This window comes from Capra hircus, chromosome 3 (genome assembly GCF_001704415.2).
Source record: "Capra hircus breed San Clemente chromosome 3, ASM170441v1, whole genome shotgun sequence".
In the NCBI taxonomy this organism is placed as follows: domain Eukaryota; kingdom Metazoa; phylum Chordata; class Mammalia; order Artiodactyla; family Bovidae; genus Capra; species Capra hircus.
The window spans coordinates 98,102,561-98,117,348 of NC_030810.1; the positions used below are offsets into that span (position 1 = coordinate 98,102,561).

General features: G+C 40.6%; 1 protein-coding gene across 2 annotated transcripts in view; it reads left to right on the plus strand.

Annotated features, from left to right (window-relative positions):
• Positions 1-14,788, plus strand: part of CHD1L (chromodomain helicase DNA binding protein 1 like) — a 72,539-nt gene that overhangs the window by 22,020 nt on the left and 35,731 nt on the right. For both annotated transcript variants that reach the window (XM_018046000.1, XM_018046001.1), the window contains exons 2-7: positions 1,051-1,163; positions 3,773-3,879; positions 4,470-4,584; positions 5,162-5,193; positions 9,840-9,921; positions 13,470-13,632. In XM_018046000.1, the coding sequence (XP_017901489.1) occupies positions 1,051-1,163; positions 3,773-3,879; positions 4,470-4,584; positions 5,162-5,193; positions 9,840-9,921; positions 13,470-13,632 (612 nt within the window). The remainder of the gene's footprint in view (positions 1-1,050; positions 1,164-3,772; positions 3,880-4,469; positions 4,585-5,161; positions 5,194-9,839; positions 9,922-13,469; positions 13,633-14,788) is intronic.

Sequence of the window (14,788 nt, forward strand, 5' to 3'; positions counted from 1 at the left end):
TGCAGGCTCAGTAGTTGTGGCACAGGAGTTTAGTTGCTCTGCACCATGTGGAGTCTCCCCAGACCAGGGATTGAACCCATGTCCCTGGTATTGGCAGGTAGATTCTTAACCACTGGACCACCAGGGAGGTCTGCCTTTTATTTTTATGGAGGGTTTTTTTTTAAATGTACTAAATTATTGTTTCTTTTCTAAATAAAAATTACATATATAAAGTAAATATCTTTAGATAAAAATTATAATTATATACCTACATTAAAAAATAACTTGTTAATCTTTTAAATGTTTTACAATTGTATGTTGCCCAGTTTCTTTTTAAAGGTGGTAAGTTCAAACCAGAGTTTTACTTTTGTTAATAGTTTTTCCATAAAGTATGTTTGAGGGTTTCCCCCTTGGGAAGATAGGGCTAGTCTCTGAAACTGGGTTTCCTCCCACCCCCACCTCAGAGAAAGAGAGGCAGCAGGAGCTCTGTGGATTTCAGACATCTATTTTCTGTGGTCCTTGTACATTGGTAAACACCTCCTGTGCAACACTGTTTCCATTCTTAACAGCACTGCTTCTGGATTCAAACTTGATTTAATCTAGTCCTGTCTTGATTTCTTTTTTCCTTTAGCATCTGATGGCAGATTTAAATGGTTGCAGTTAAGCAAGCAGACACGTGTATTACCCATGTGTTGTTTGCTGTTACGTTGCATCAGTAAAACCTCATTTCCTAGAATGGACACTGGCATGAGACTCAGGCAGTCTGGAGGCCAGATCCCAGATTGATTTTCTCATCTGTCAAGTGGATCCTGTAACACTGACAGGCTGTTTTAGGGCTTTGACTATAGTGGTGGCAGAGTTTGTTCAAAAAATAGTGTGGAAGTCAGCAAATATTTGCATATCTGTAACTTCTCAGCAAAAGATATGGCCAGTAAGCCTTGGGGTATGGGTAATTAGTCAGGGTTCTTTTGTTGAAGGTCTTGAACATAGCCTGTGTGTGTGCTGAAATGTCTGCTCTTCCAACTTGCTGTTTTTTTGTTTTTTGTTTTTTGTTTTTTTTTTCATTTCTAGGGATCCGTCTACGCCCTTACCAGCTGCAGGGAGTCAACTGGCTAGCCCAGTGCTTCCACTGTCAGAATGGCTGCATCCTGGGGGATGAGATGGGCTTGGGTAAGACCTGCCAGGTATGTCACTGTGGAGCGAGTACTGTTTACCTCTACTGAAATACCTCCTTACAACTCATTCCTGTTTTTAGCTGCCAACTATTGGGATGTATTTTTACACTAGGAGATATACAGGTATTTTTATTCCTGAGCCTTTGTTAACGAGATCATGACCTTGGACTTAGCTTTTCTCATTATGGGGGTAGTTTTGAACTGTCACTTCCTTTGTTTTAATCTAACCCTTGACATTTAGAATTACAATTAATGGGCAGGATTTTCTATATAAAGCAAGTATGCCTGTCCCAGGGATCAAATTGGCTCTTCCCTCTTTCCTAATACTTTACTAGTTAAATGGATCACTTTTAATATTAGTCTCCCTCAGTGGTGGGGCTACCTCCCATTTCTCTGGCATGCTAGAGAGTTACAGAGGAGGTACTCTGTTTTCTAAAATGACCTGGCCTTCCAGTGGTAGGAATCAGACCTACCTCCTTGGGTAGAATCAGACGTGACTTCCTTGGGCATGCATTACCAGGTTTTGTCTTGAGATTGATCCTGCCAGTAGGATAATCACAAGTACAGCTCATGGTGACAGAGGTCAGTGGTAGTCTTGGATTGATGGAAAGTCCAGACACAGATACCCCTTGGGTTCATCACACAAGGTTTATTCCTCTGTAGTGTACCAAAGAAAGTCAGTGCAGTCAGGGTATACAGCAGAGGCAATTGAGCAGAAACCATGGAAGTGTAAGTTTCTTGATTCCAAAGGTTTCATCACTGAACTCACAGAGTAAAGTTCCCATTAGTCCTTTTAGAAGGACTAACCTCTCCCCTTAAGTCTGACCTCACATAGTAAACATCAACCTGGAACAGTTCTGCTCAGAGTCTAGTCTGACCATGTTGAAAGTGAAAGTGAAAGTTGCTCAGTCATGTCCAACTCTTTGCGACCCCATGGACCATACGGTCCATGGAATTCTCCAGGCCAGAATACTGGAGTGGGTAGCCTTTCCCTTCTCCAGGGGATCTTCCCAACCCAGGAATTGAACCAGGGTCTCCCAAATTGCAGGCTGATTCTTTACCAGCTGAGCTACCAGGGAAGCCCAAGAATACTGGAGTGGGTAGCCTGTCTCTTCTCCAGCAGATCTTCCTGACCCAGGAATCGAATCAGGGTCTCCTGAATTGCTGGTGGATTCCTTACCAACTGAGCTATCAAGGAAGCCCCTGAGCTATCAAGGAAGCCCCTGACCTTGTTGGCAATGCCTTAATCTAGATGTACCTCATTGATTTTGGGGTTATTCAGGATAGAGTATGACTTCTGAGCATGGTTCCCCAAGGCAGCTATTTATCACCCTCAGATGTCTCAGGCAGTAATTCTGGTTCTAGTATATTCCTGAACTGAGAGATATGGAACAAAGAGAAATATCCCAGTGTTTCTGGGAGGCAGGCCAATGGACTCTTATAATTCAGGTACAGAGCCCTCCACGTAGTCTCCTGTGCAGTATCCATTTATCATGGCAAGCTTTTAAAGAAGCTTCTCTAGTCAAAAATGTGTACAGCCAGGTCCTAAAATAGGCTATTAGGCTTTACAGAGATTTCCAATTTAGACCCTGACGTGAGTTTATGAGGCATTCTTTATTGTTAGTTTTCCTCACTGGAATGTGTGCCCCAGGAGAGCTAGGAGTTTTGTTTATTTTGTTAACTGTTCTACACCAGAGTTCAGAATAGAGCCTGGTGAATAGAGGGTACTCCATTAGTGCATGGGCTTCCCAGGTAGTGCTAGTAGTAATGCAGTGCTTAGTCACTCAGTTGTGTTTGACTCTGCAAGCCCATGGACCATAGCCCACCAGGCCTCCTCTGTCCATGGAATTCTCCAGGCAAGAATACTGGAGTGGGTTGCCATGCCCTCCTCATGCTAGTGGTAAAGAACCTGCCTCCCAGTGCAGGCAGACATAAAGAGATGTGGGTTTGATCCCTGGGTTGGGAGGATCCCCTGGAGGAGGACGCAGAAGCTCACTCCAGTATTCCTGCCAGGAGAATCCCATGGACAGAGGAGCCTGGTGGGCTGCAGTCTATGGGGTTGCTGAGCTGGATAGACCGAAGCAGCTTAGCGTGCAAGCATGCATGCATAAATCCATGTCGGGGGAGGTTAGGAAGGGAGGAAAACGTCCTCCTTTAGGAGACCTGGCCAACAGCAGAGGCCAGGGTGTGGTTGGTCGTCTTCAGTCGAATCTTGATTCTTCTTAGCATGCGTGTTTAGAGCATTCCTGACTTCGTGCCTTGTTTGCATTGTTTTCGTTGATTTCTGTTGTCTGGTCCTGATGCTTTCCTTTGTGTGAAAGGTTCAGTTACATAAAATTTGAGCACTATTGCTTGTTGACTGTTGATGTAATTGAGTACCATAAATGTCTTCGGCAGTTGTAAAGCTTACCTGATATCACTCTAGCAATGGATGACTCTCCTAATGTGTGGAAGATTGAATATTATTTGTTTGTAAAGCCAGTCTTGTTTAATAGATTGTGTTTATACTTTATTCTTTTTGATGCAGTTATAGGTGTTCTCTGCAAGGTTGTGGGAACTTTATAATTATTTCTCTTGTGGAAAGGTGATCAAAACTGCTTTCTTTTTCTGTATTCCAGACTATTGCACTCTTCATTTATTTGGCAGGAAGATTAAATGATGAAGGACCGTTTCTGATTCTTTGTCCCTTGTCTGTTTTGAGCAACTGGAAAGAAGAGATGGAGAGGTACAGAGTAGATGTAGTTGAAATTTTTTTTTTACTTTTTTTTTCTGGGTACTATGTGAAATATGATAAAACAACATATTGTCCTAAGCAGTGAGTTTATTTTTTCCAGAAAACTCTGACCTGAGGCAGTGTAGATAAAGAATGAGGAGCAGATGAGGGAGGGTCCAATGGATGTTTTTATTGCCTTTTGGCAATTTGAAGGTCAGTACTCATTTTTAGTAAATTTTGCTGAACTGAGGAAGAAACCATCCTTTTCATAGTGATACATCCTTTTCATAGTGATACAGTGACATTTCATAGGAATGTGGAAAAATATTTTTCTTTTAAGAATTAACACAAGGTCCTTTTAGATGTTCATCTGACCCTCCTCCCTCTTCACATGGGGACTTAGTCACCCTTAGGTTTACCCGTTAATCTAGTTGAGGTTTCAGGGTCTCAGGACTCGTTCTGGCTGCAGAGCATCCTGGGGTCTGTATATCTGCAATCCTTCCATGAAATGTCATTTTCCAGACATGCACCCCTTGTCCAGACATGCACCCCTTGTCCATGGCTCTGTGTTTGTGTTCATCTACCTCTTTTCTTGGATTCAGATTTGCTCCAGGTCTTTCCTGTGTAACATATGCAGGTGACAAGGACAAGAGAGCCTGCCTACAGCAAGACCTGAAGCAGGAGTCACGTTTTCATGTGCTGCTAACTACCTATGAGGTATCTGTTTTTCTACAGCCAGAACTCTTAACCTGGGACCTTAGAAGTTGTAGAATCCTCTGGGATTATATTTAGTTTTTTTGAGGGCTCATGTTATTCTGGGAGGAAAGTCAGTTTTTGTTTGATTCTCACAGAGGTCCTGTGAGCAAAGGGAGTGAAAAACTATTGTTAGTTCAATATTTCTTCCTCTCTCTTGGTGGATCAAGGGGGAGGGCTTCCCAGGGAGGCAGCACTTGAACTGTCTCTTGGCCGATGAGTAGAAGAAGATAGGATAGGCTGAGGCATCATCTGTTACTAGAGGATGGGAAAGGAAGATGAAGATACTTAGTTCCCGTCTCTGCTCTCGTTCTTCAAGCTAATAATGTCCAGACTCCTGTAAGCAAGCCCTTCACGTGTTCATGCCTCTCTTTGTCTGCAAGATGCCGCCACCCAGAGGTTATGCTCGGAACTCTTTTACATAGTCAATGAATGAGACAGCTAAATCCGATAGTTTAGGAGAGTTAATAAAAGACTAGCTTATTAATGTCAGAAGTATATCAATATCAGCCTTTACAATGTGTCTTCCTTAATTTTTCAGATTTGCTTGAAAGATGCATCTTTTCTAAAGTCGTGAGTATGTTGCACTACTTCAGAAATTGTCCTGAATGTGTCATGAGAGTTATGTCTTTCCTTCACAATTTTTCCCCTGGTTTGTCATCTGTGAGTCTTAACCGGATGTGTGGTATGGCAGGAGTCTTGCAGTCCAAGCCCGTACTCCTTAGCTGTGTATGCGTAGATTCCCTAACTTAACCTCTGTGAACCTCAGCTTCTTTATCTGTAAAATGAAGACAACTGCTGTGAGGATTAAGTGAGATAAGCTGTATGTGGTGGGCAGTTAGTAGATATCAGATTCTTTACATCACAACATGTGTAGATGCCTGTCAGGACTGCTGTGTGGAAATTCTACTACAACATAGGGGAATTATTTGAGCTTTTTTTCTGGAAATATCCTAAAATAGCCATCAGTGCTATGAAGTTAACTTTTTGTTTTTTTAATAATTTTATTTATTTATTTTGGCTGTGCTAGGTCTTCATTGCTGCACAGGCTTTTCTTTTCTCTAGTTGCGACAAGTAGAAGCTACTCTCTAGCTGTAGTGCACACACTTCTCACGTGGTGGCCTCTCTTGTTGCGGAGCACAGGCTCGAGCTGTGGTACACGGGCTTGGTTGCTCTGCAGCATGTGGGACCTTCCTGACCAGGGGTCAGACCTGTGTCTCCTTCATTGGCAGGGGGATTCTTTACCACTGAGCCACCAGGGAGGCCCTAAAATTAGCTTTTTAGAAAGGAATTTTTAAGTAAATTTCTTTCCAGTTATTGGCTTAGAGGTCTCAAATCAGCTCATAAAGTATAGGAAACTTAGGTGTAACTCCTGATACTACCTGGTACTTTATACAGTGGTAGGGATGCTGTGTTGCAGTATGTGGTTAAGCCAACAGTTACCTTATAAATAAGAGCTCAGTTTTGGGTGAATAAGAAGATACATTGACAGTTTCATTCTCGTAGCATGTGTACTTCTGGTTAGGTGGGGTTTGTTTCTTTAATATTCAGAACTTTTACAGAGTGCTTTATCAATATTATAAATGTTGTTTCATACCCAGGCTCTTCTGAGTTGGATTTTTATTTTCATCTTATTTTGAAACACTAAAGACTCAGTCATAGATTTCATGACTTCCATGTAGTGTTTTGTTTTATTCGTGTTTCATTTAAGTACGCATATTTACTTTACTTTTCTTCAGAAAAGGATATGCTTTCCCTCTCACTTCTTTTTTATTGTCAATATCCAACTTAATATGTATTAAAGATCTCTCCTCTGGAAAGACATTGTTCTGGGAGTTACCAGCAATACCAGGAAAGTAAACCATACAGTGACCCTTAAGCGAACATAAACTCCAATAGAGTTAATAAGAAGTATACAGATATCCATAATATTAGGCAATATATGGAAAGTCTCAAAAGGCAAGAAGATTAGGACATAGATGTTATTGGGTACTTTCCATAAATTATGCTATTGAATCAGCATGAAAACCCTAACAAGTAGGTATCGTCATCCATTTTATCGATGAGAATGGTGAGAGATTAGGTGTGACCCATCCCAGGGCACATTGCTAGTAAATGGCAAAGCAGACATCCAAACCCACTTTGTTGTAGAGCTTTTTAAAAGAGAACTTTACAAAGTATCTAAGTGCACTGGAGTTTCACATTTTCAGTAGAAATATAATCTTTCTGTATTAGATTATTATCTTAAATCCATTCCAGGTGAATTTAAAAAACCAAGTAGTAAAGGGACATTTATAATGTTTACTCAGTATGACCCCTGAGAACACAGTTGTGTTCTTTTGACGTATTTGGCAAGGTTGTACTGTGTATGACTGTACTGCATACTGAGAACAGCCTGAAAGTGTAATGCAATCTCAGCCCTAAAGAGGCTTATTAGGCAGGGTTGAGACTGTGCATCTAACAATATGAAAAATAGGAAAAATTTTTGACAATAAACTTATTAAATCTTTGGATCAAGAGGATTAGAAATTACTTTTCCCACTCTCCATCCAGTCCTGGAATTCCCTCCGCCACGCTCTGTCCAGGGAGCATCCCTTGGCATGTCCTTTAGAGAGTAATTTGACGACCTTCGGTTACTGAGCCCAAATCCACCTCCTTGTAGTCTTGATTCATTAAACACGCTTTTTATTGGTTGCTTTTGTATGTAAAAACCTGAATATTGAGACTTCCTTGGTGGTCCAGTGGCTAAGAAACCCATGCCTCCATTGCAGGGGCGTGGGTTTGATCCCTGGTTGGGGAACTAAGATCCCACATGCCACACTGTGTGGCAAAATAAATTAAAAGAATAGAAATTTTAAAAAAATCTGAATATATAGCTCTTGCTGCTGCTAAGTCACTTCAGTCGTGTCCGACTCTGTGTGACCCTATAGACGGCAGCCCACCAGGCTTCCCCGTCCTGGGGATTCTCCAGGCAAGAACACTGGAGTGGGTTGCCATTTCCTTCTCCAGTGCATGAAAGTGAAAAGTGAAAGTGAAGTCACTCAGTCGTGTCCGACTGTTCGCAACCCCATGGACTGCAGCCTACCAGGCTCCCCCATCCATGGGATTTTCCAGGCAAGAGTACTGGAGTGGGGTGCCATTGATACTGTAATGATCTTAACAGATTAATACCTAATCTGTGTTGAATGGTAATTTAAACAGGAGCTAGGCACTGTCCTGTAGCCCCTTGAAAAGGGCTCACACCCTCGTCATGCCGTGACCAGTGTCCAAGATCAGCTGGACTCTTACTCCTCATGATCCTTCAGTGCAACTCCTGCTACCCGGCAGGAGTGATCCTGATTTCTGCCCCCTCTCTTGGACCCAGTTCTTCCCTCTACCTGCACCACTCAGTAGGTGAATGGGCCTAGCTGTCTGTTTCTGTACCCATTTTCTGGATTTTCTCTTTGGCCTCAGAGGAAGAAGGCTTCCTCCTCTTTTAAGGCCAGCCTCTGCCCAAGATCTTCCTCTAATATTGGAGGGATTTTAATTTCCATATATCTGTCCAGTGTTCTGCTTTACTTGTATGTACATTTAGTTGTTTTTAACATGTAAGTATGTATGTATTTTTGGCTGTGTCAGGGTCTTGGTTGCAGCCTGCTGGATCTTTCGTTGTGGTGTGCTGGTGCATGGGCTTTTTTTGCGATGCGCAGGCTTCTCTCTAGGTGTGGCTCACAGGCTTCAGAGTGTGTAGGCTCTGTAGTTTGCGGCCCTTGGGGTCTCTAGTTGAGGTGCACAGGCTCAGTAGTTGTGGACCATGGACTTAGTTGTCCTGCAGCACGTGGGATCTTAGTTCCCCGCCCAGGAATTAAACCTGCATTGGAAGGTGGATTGTTAACCACTGAACCACTAGGGAAGTCCCCTACATTTAGTTTTTTAAGTATAAGAATAATGTAATGGGATTACACAACATTTTCAAATGAGGTAAGAGCCTTATAACTTCCACTTTATTATCTTTTGCATGGTTTTTATTACATAAATATATATAATATTTAAATCTTTTTAAGTTATATAGGCCTTTTAAATTATAATCATATTTATCATTTAAAATGCTATATTTCATCACCCATTATTGGACCTATTATTATTTTCATGTTTTTGCTCTTTTAGAAAATGCAGCTTTGAACATATTAATACATACATATTTTAAATTTTTTTGTGGGCAAAGCAGCTTCCCAGGAGTATATACAGAGGATATCTTTTTGGAAATTTGTGGTCATAACTATTATGCTCCCAAAGGGCACTGGCATAGCCACCAGTGACTTCCACGTTAACAGAGCCAGTGATGTATCTTCCTGTTGTAACATTTGAGCTGTTCACCATGTCCCCATTCTTCATAATTTATCTAGTTATTGGTTGCACTGGGTATTCCTTGCTGCTTGTTGGCTTTCTCTAGTAGCGGCAAGCAGGAGCTCCTCTTCATTGCAGGGCACAGGCTCCTCATTGCAGTGGCTTCTCGTTGCAGAGCACAGGCTCTCGGCACATGGGCTTCAGAAACTGTGACCTGCGCGCTCTAGAGTGTGGGCTCAGTAGTTGTGGTGCAGGAGCTTAGTTGTTCTGCAGCATATGGGATCTTCCCAGACCAGGGGTTGAACCTGTGTTCCCTGCATTGGCAGGCAGATTCTTTTCCACTGTACCACCTGGGAAGTCTACCATGTCCCCATTTTAAAATCACACTTTTTTTTTAGCTACTATGACATCATTGTGTCTTGACTTTTCTTCTGGGTCTGTATCTTAGTTCTGCCTCATACTAACTTTATGACCTTGACTGAGTCATCTGCCTTTCTGAGCTTTAGTATCCAAGTTAGTAAAAAGGGCACAATAGTGTCTACTCATTTTATTTTTTCGGGTTAAATAACATACCTAAAAGCTCCGAGCTTTAGATATGTTAAAGTGGCACATGTAAGTGGTCATAAGTGTTTCCTTTTGCTTTCTGTCTCCAGTGCCTTCTTTTCTACCTTCAATACATCTCAGAAAATCAATTCCCTTAATTTTACTACATTATCCAGATATTGCCTTATGTACCTGGTTGGCTCTTGGAGAAGGCAATTTGGGTGTGTTTCTAACAGAATGGCTTGATATTAGTCTTCCCAGAAAGAGTCTTAGTTTTGTAGTAAGACTTTTGGGTGTGAGAGATGTGTTTGAGTTATATAAAACTGAAAACATGGATTTTTCCCTCACAGCTTCCCTTGGAGTGTTCTTGTTGTGGATGAAGCTCACAGGTTGAAAAACCAAAGCTCCTTACTGCATAAGACTCTTTCAGAGGTAAACTCATAGGATACTTTTAGTTTGTATATCACTCCCTTTCAAAAAATGTTAATATTAGTTTGGTCTCTATAGAGCCAATTAAATTGACACATTTTTTTCAGTGAGATTTCTGCAGGGTTCAATGAACATTTTATGGTGACAGAAGTAATACTTAACATGGCCTAATTTCTCTTGTCTTTTACATAGGAGATAATGTTTATTAAAAATCTGGTTGTTGAATGAATAGGACTCTACTCCAGGATGATACATTGTATTTTTGGAAATGTTTCAACTGTCTTTTTGATTTTCAGTTTCTTTAAAAATAATCTTAATGTAGTTTTTCTGTCTGCAATAACAAACATATCTGACATATTTATTGTACAACTCCTCCATTTACCTGTTTAGAAAATTTGACAATTCAGAGTCATGAAGAGACTAATTTCATGCCATTGAATATTCCCTTCAGTCTCACCTGTCTTTGTCATACTTCTCTGAGTATGAAACCTTTGATCTTACTCCATTCACTTCTTTGGCATCATTCTGACAAAGCAGATGAGAAATGTCATTGTAGACTTAGATTTGCCCCCTTTTCTGAGGAGCCAGTGGAAGAGCTTATGGGTATGAAGTGCCCTTCTTATTGTTGACCTAGTAAAGGCTTGTTAATTCCTGTGACCTGGTGTGCAAATTTCTGGGGTCGTCATTGATTTTGGTCCCTTTCCTATAATAGATCAATTAATGAATTTAGAGGTCATTTGGAGGAAAGTCTTAGATCTGAATTCTTTATTTAGTGGTTAAAAGTTACGGGTTTTAGTGTTTAAGTGCAAATATGGCCACTATTATTATTATTACCCCGAACTCAAAGATTGCTGTCCCCTTGTAGGCCCCCTCTGCTCTGTGGTGTCCTTTGCCTTCTTTTTAAGGACTCTTTAACACAGTCTCTTTCCCAAGAGATTGTCATATCTGGCACCCAAGAGACTCTAAGATACTGCTTCATCAGCTGCTATGCCAGTTTATTGATTTATAGTGGGAGAAGAGAAGCAGGTGTAGTAAAGGAAGCCTGTGTCTGGAGTGGGGAAGCTACAGTCTGTTGCTGGCTCCAGAGCCTTTTCTTCTTTTTGGTAAGGAAACAGGCTCAGAGGAGATTGTTCTATGTTTTCTGAGTATTCCTTTTTAGGTGAGGTTTGAACTGCAGACAGCTAGTTGGTCAGGAAAAAAACGCATTTATTGATTGGGCTGAGAGGTGGGGAGAAGGGTACTGCCTTTTATTTTCTCCTCTTCCAAATACTGTTTTCAGCTTGTTTGTAAAATTTGGAAGAAGCCTAAATGTCAATATAGGAATTGATTATACTGTACAATTTGTGGTATACCCAAACAGTGTATTTACAGAGTAAGGCTGTAAAGATTATGAAAGATTATGTAGAAGAATATTTAATAATGTAGAAAATATTTGCAAAATGTTTTATACAAAAAAGCTTCCAAAATTTTATATATAAGCAGAGATTTGTCTCTAGGCTTCTTTTTCCCGATTATAACTTTTGATGCTGAAATGAACACTGCTTTGAATTAAAATATTGATCCATGTGATAGTGTAATTTCATTTTAGTGATTGACAACCTTGGTTATCCTTGTTGACTTCATATTTTGTGGCCATTTTAGTTCTTTGAGCATATTGTAAAAGTGTGATTTAGTTATTGGAAACATTTGTTGTTAACCATTTCCCATACTTGAAATATTGTGAATAGGTTGCACTACATGCAGCATGAGTGGGTGGGCATTGATAAGACAATTTAAAAAGAAACAAACCAAGTGAAAGTGCTCCCCCCAAAGATTTTGAAAACAGTTTTCATTGATTGTATCATTTCATTTATCACTTTTGATATCTTCTTATGACCCCCTCCAAAATCAAATTATAGAAACACAAGAGGAAAAGTAAAAGCCACCAATAATCCTATTCCACTGTGTATTTTAACATTTGGTATATATGCTGCCACGTTCTTTGCAGCACATGTGTACACCCAAACCTAAATGTATATATATGTGCATGCTAAGTTGTTTCAGTCATGTCTGACTCTTTGCGACCCCATGGACTGTAGCCCTCCAGACTCCTCTGTCCATGAGATTCTCCAGACAAGAATACTGGAATGGGTTGCCATTTCCTTCTCTAATATTGTTAAAAATATAAAAATACATTCAGTTCAGTTCAGTTCAGTTGCTCAGTCGTGTCCCACTCTTTGCGACCCCATGAATTGCAGCACGCCAGGCCTCCCTGTCCATCACCAACTCCCAGAGTTCACTCAAACTCACATCCATCGAGTCGGTGATGCCATCCAACCATCTCATCCTCTGTCCTCCCCATCTCCTCCTGCCCCCAATCCCTCCCAGCATCGGAGTCTTTTTCCAGTGAGTCAACTCTTCGCATGAGGTGGCCAAAGTACTGGAGTTTCAGCTTTAGCATCAGTCCTTCCAAAGAACACCCAGGGCTGATCTCCTTCAGAATGGACTGGTTGGATCTCCTTGCAGTCCAAGGGACTCTCAAGAGTCTTCTCCAACACCACAGTTCAAAAGCATCAATTCTTCAGCGTTCAGCTTTCTTCACAGTCCAACTCTCACATCCATACATGACTATTGGAAAAACCATAGCCTTAACTAGATGGACCTTACTCGTCAAAGTAATATCTCTGCTTTTGAATATGCTATCTAGGTTGGTCATAACTTTCCTTCCAAGGAGTAAGTGTCTTTTAATTTCATGGCTGCAATCACCATCTGCAGTGATTTTGGAGCCCAAAAAAAGTAATATCAGAATTCAGTATATATATGTATATATGTGTATATATATGCATATATACACACATAATGTATTGCCATGTATTATATATATATATATACACACACAGGATACAGTTTTGTCTTTGTGCTGTATTATTTAACTCAAGTAGTATAAGATCTTGTTATGTTAGCTAAGAGATTGTCCTTTGCTTGACTCAACAACTGTTCTTACTGTTTTTCCTAACCTTTACTTTACTAGTCTGTTATTCATGATGTTCTTATTCCTCTGCTCAAAATTTAACAAGTGTCTTTCCATTTTGGGCGGTATATAGTCCAGAAATGTCCAGAATTCTTGATGTTTTACATTGGCTGCACGTGTTAAGTCTTACAAAAGAATGTTTTTTAAAAATATGTCTTCTTTCTTGTAGTGGTGGGTCCTGCTGCTGTAGTTTTGGGCTTCTCAAACTGCATGAGTATATGCTGTGTGCTTGAATTTCCACATAGGTTGCATAACAGTAACCATTTTGAATACTCATCAGTACTTTAGCGTTCACAAAGTGATTTTACTTTATAAATGGTATCTCCTCCACAGGATTATTATCCCCTTCTTATAGTTGAAACTGAAGAGGTGTTATTTCCTACATCAAACAGCTGTATACATTTGGAACCTGAGTTTTCTGATTTCATGTCCCTGAATTCATTTCATTCAGTCATGCCTCTCTCTGTAAAGGTTGTGTTGGGTCATTCAGTCTTGCTTTCCAGCATTATAGATTTTCACTTTATTCATTTGTATATTTGAGTTCTCAGTTGTCTTCAGCCTCCTGTTGACTGGAACACCCATCCAGAACAGCCTCCAGGAGCTCTACTCACTCCTCAGTTTTGTGGAGCCTGATCTCTTTTCCAGGGAGCAGGTGGAAGATTTTGTTCAGCGTTACCAGGACATTGAGAAAGAGTCTGAGTCAGGCAAGTTCCCTTTTTACAAATCATGCCCAAGAGGTCTGGGCCCAGCAACTTCCCTAGGGCATAAGGGTTATAGATAGAAAAGAAGGAGAATCCATAACCAGAGAATCCCTTATGAGGAAATAAAGAGCCACACAAAAATAAGGTGATGTCAGAGTCCTCTTGTTGTTCCCAGTGCCTGCTGTTCATGATTCTCTTATTTGTTTGTCTAGTGTCTGCTGGTTTGCAGACTTTTATTTTCCCAACATGTAATATCTGTGAGGACTTGGATAACTTCACGTGGTACTTCTTGAGGCAGAGAAATATGTGGGTGCCGTAGTCTGAAACTGTCATTCAGGGTTCCATAGCACTGGTGTTTCTTTTAACACTTTTATCAGTGCATAAGAACCAAAAGTCTGGGCTGGATGGTGGTGGAAATAAAGGAGGAAGCCATTCTGGTTTGTACAGTGGTCATTCATAGCTTTCCTCTCATGCCTTTGCTCCTCCGCCTTGTAAAATTGTCTGTCTATCTGTGTGATATTATCCCAGGATCGTTATGCAAAATAATTGATAGGCATGCCAAACTCGTGGGTCTGTATGTACTAGCTGAGGATAAGTTGGAAAGGCTTCTCACAGCAGAAATCTCCATACCACAGATTGAATTTTACCTGGGGAACCTGCTCTGATTGTCCCCGTGTTTAATGTTGCTATATAAAATATTCCAAGTCAAATATTACACAGGACGTACTGATCTTTAAAAAATTATTTGTTTATCAAATTCAAATTTAACTGGGCACTTGTATTTTTTAATCCTGCGTGCAGTGTAATTCCAGTTTAGGCTAGTTTTCAAAGTTTCCGACAGCTCAGGAAGGAAAAGGGGTATGGAAGTCAAAGAACTAAGTGTGAGCACTAGCACCTTTAGCAGCCAGCTGTATGACTTTGGATAAGGGATTTAACTTCTCTGAACTTCACTTAGTTATTCAAATGGGACAGTGTTACCAACTTGCCTACATTTCTGAGCTGTTACGCTGATCAAATGCAAAAGTATCCTGGAAGAAGAATAGCTCTATGCAAATGAGATTATTAGAAAGAAACAGAAGAAGCTGGAAAGAAGAATCCAAGGAAGGACTAAATACTGTGAAAAATTACCTTGCTGGCCTAGAAGGCAGAATTGGTATGA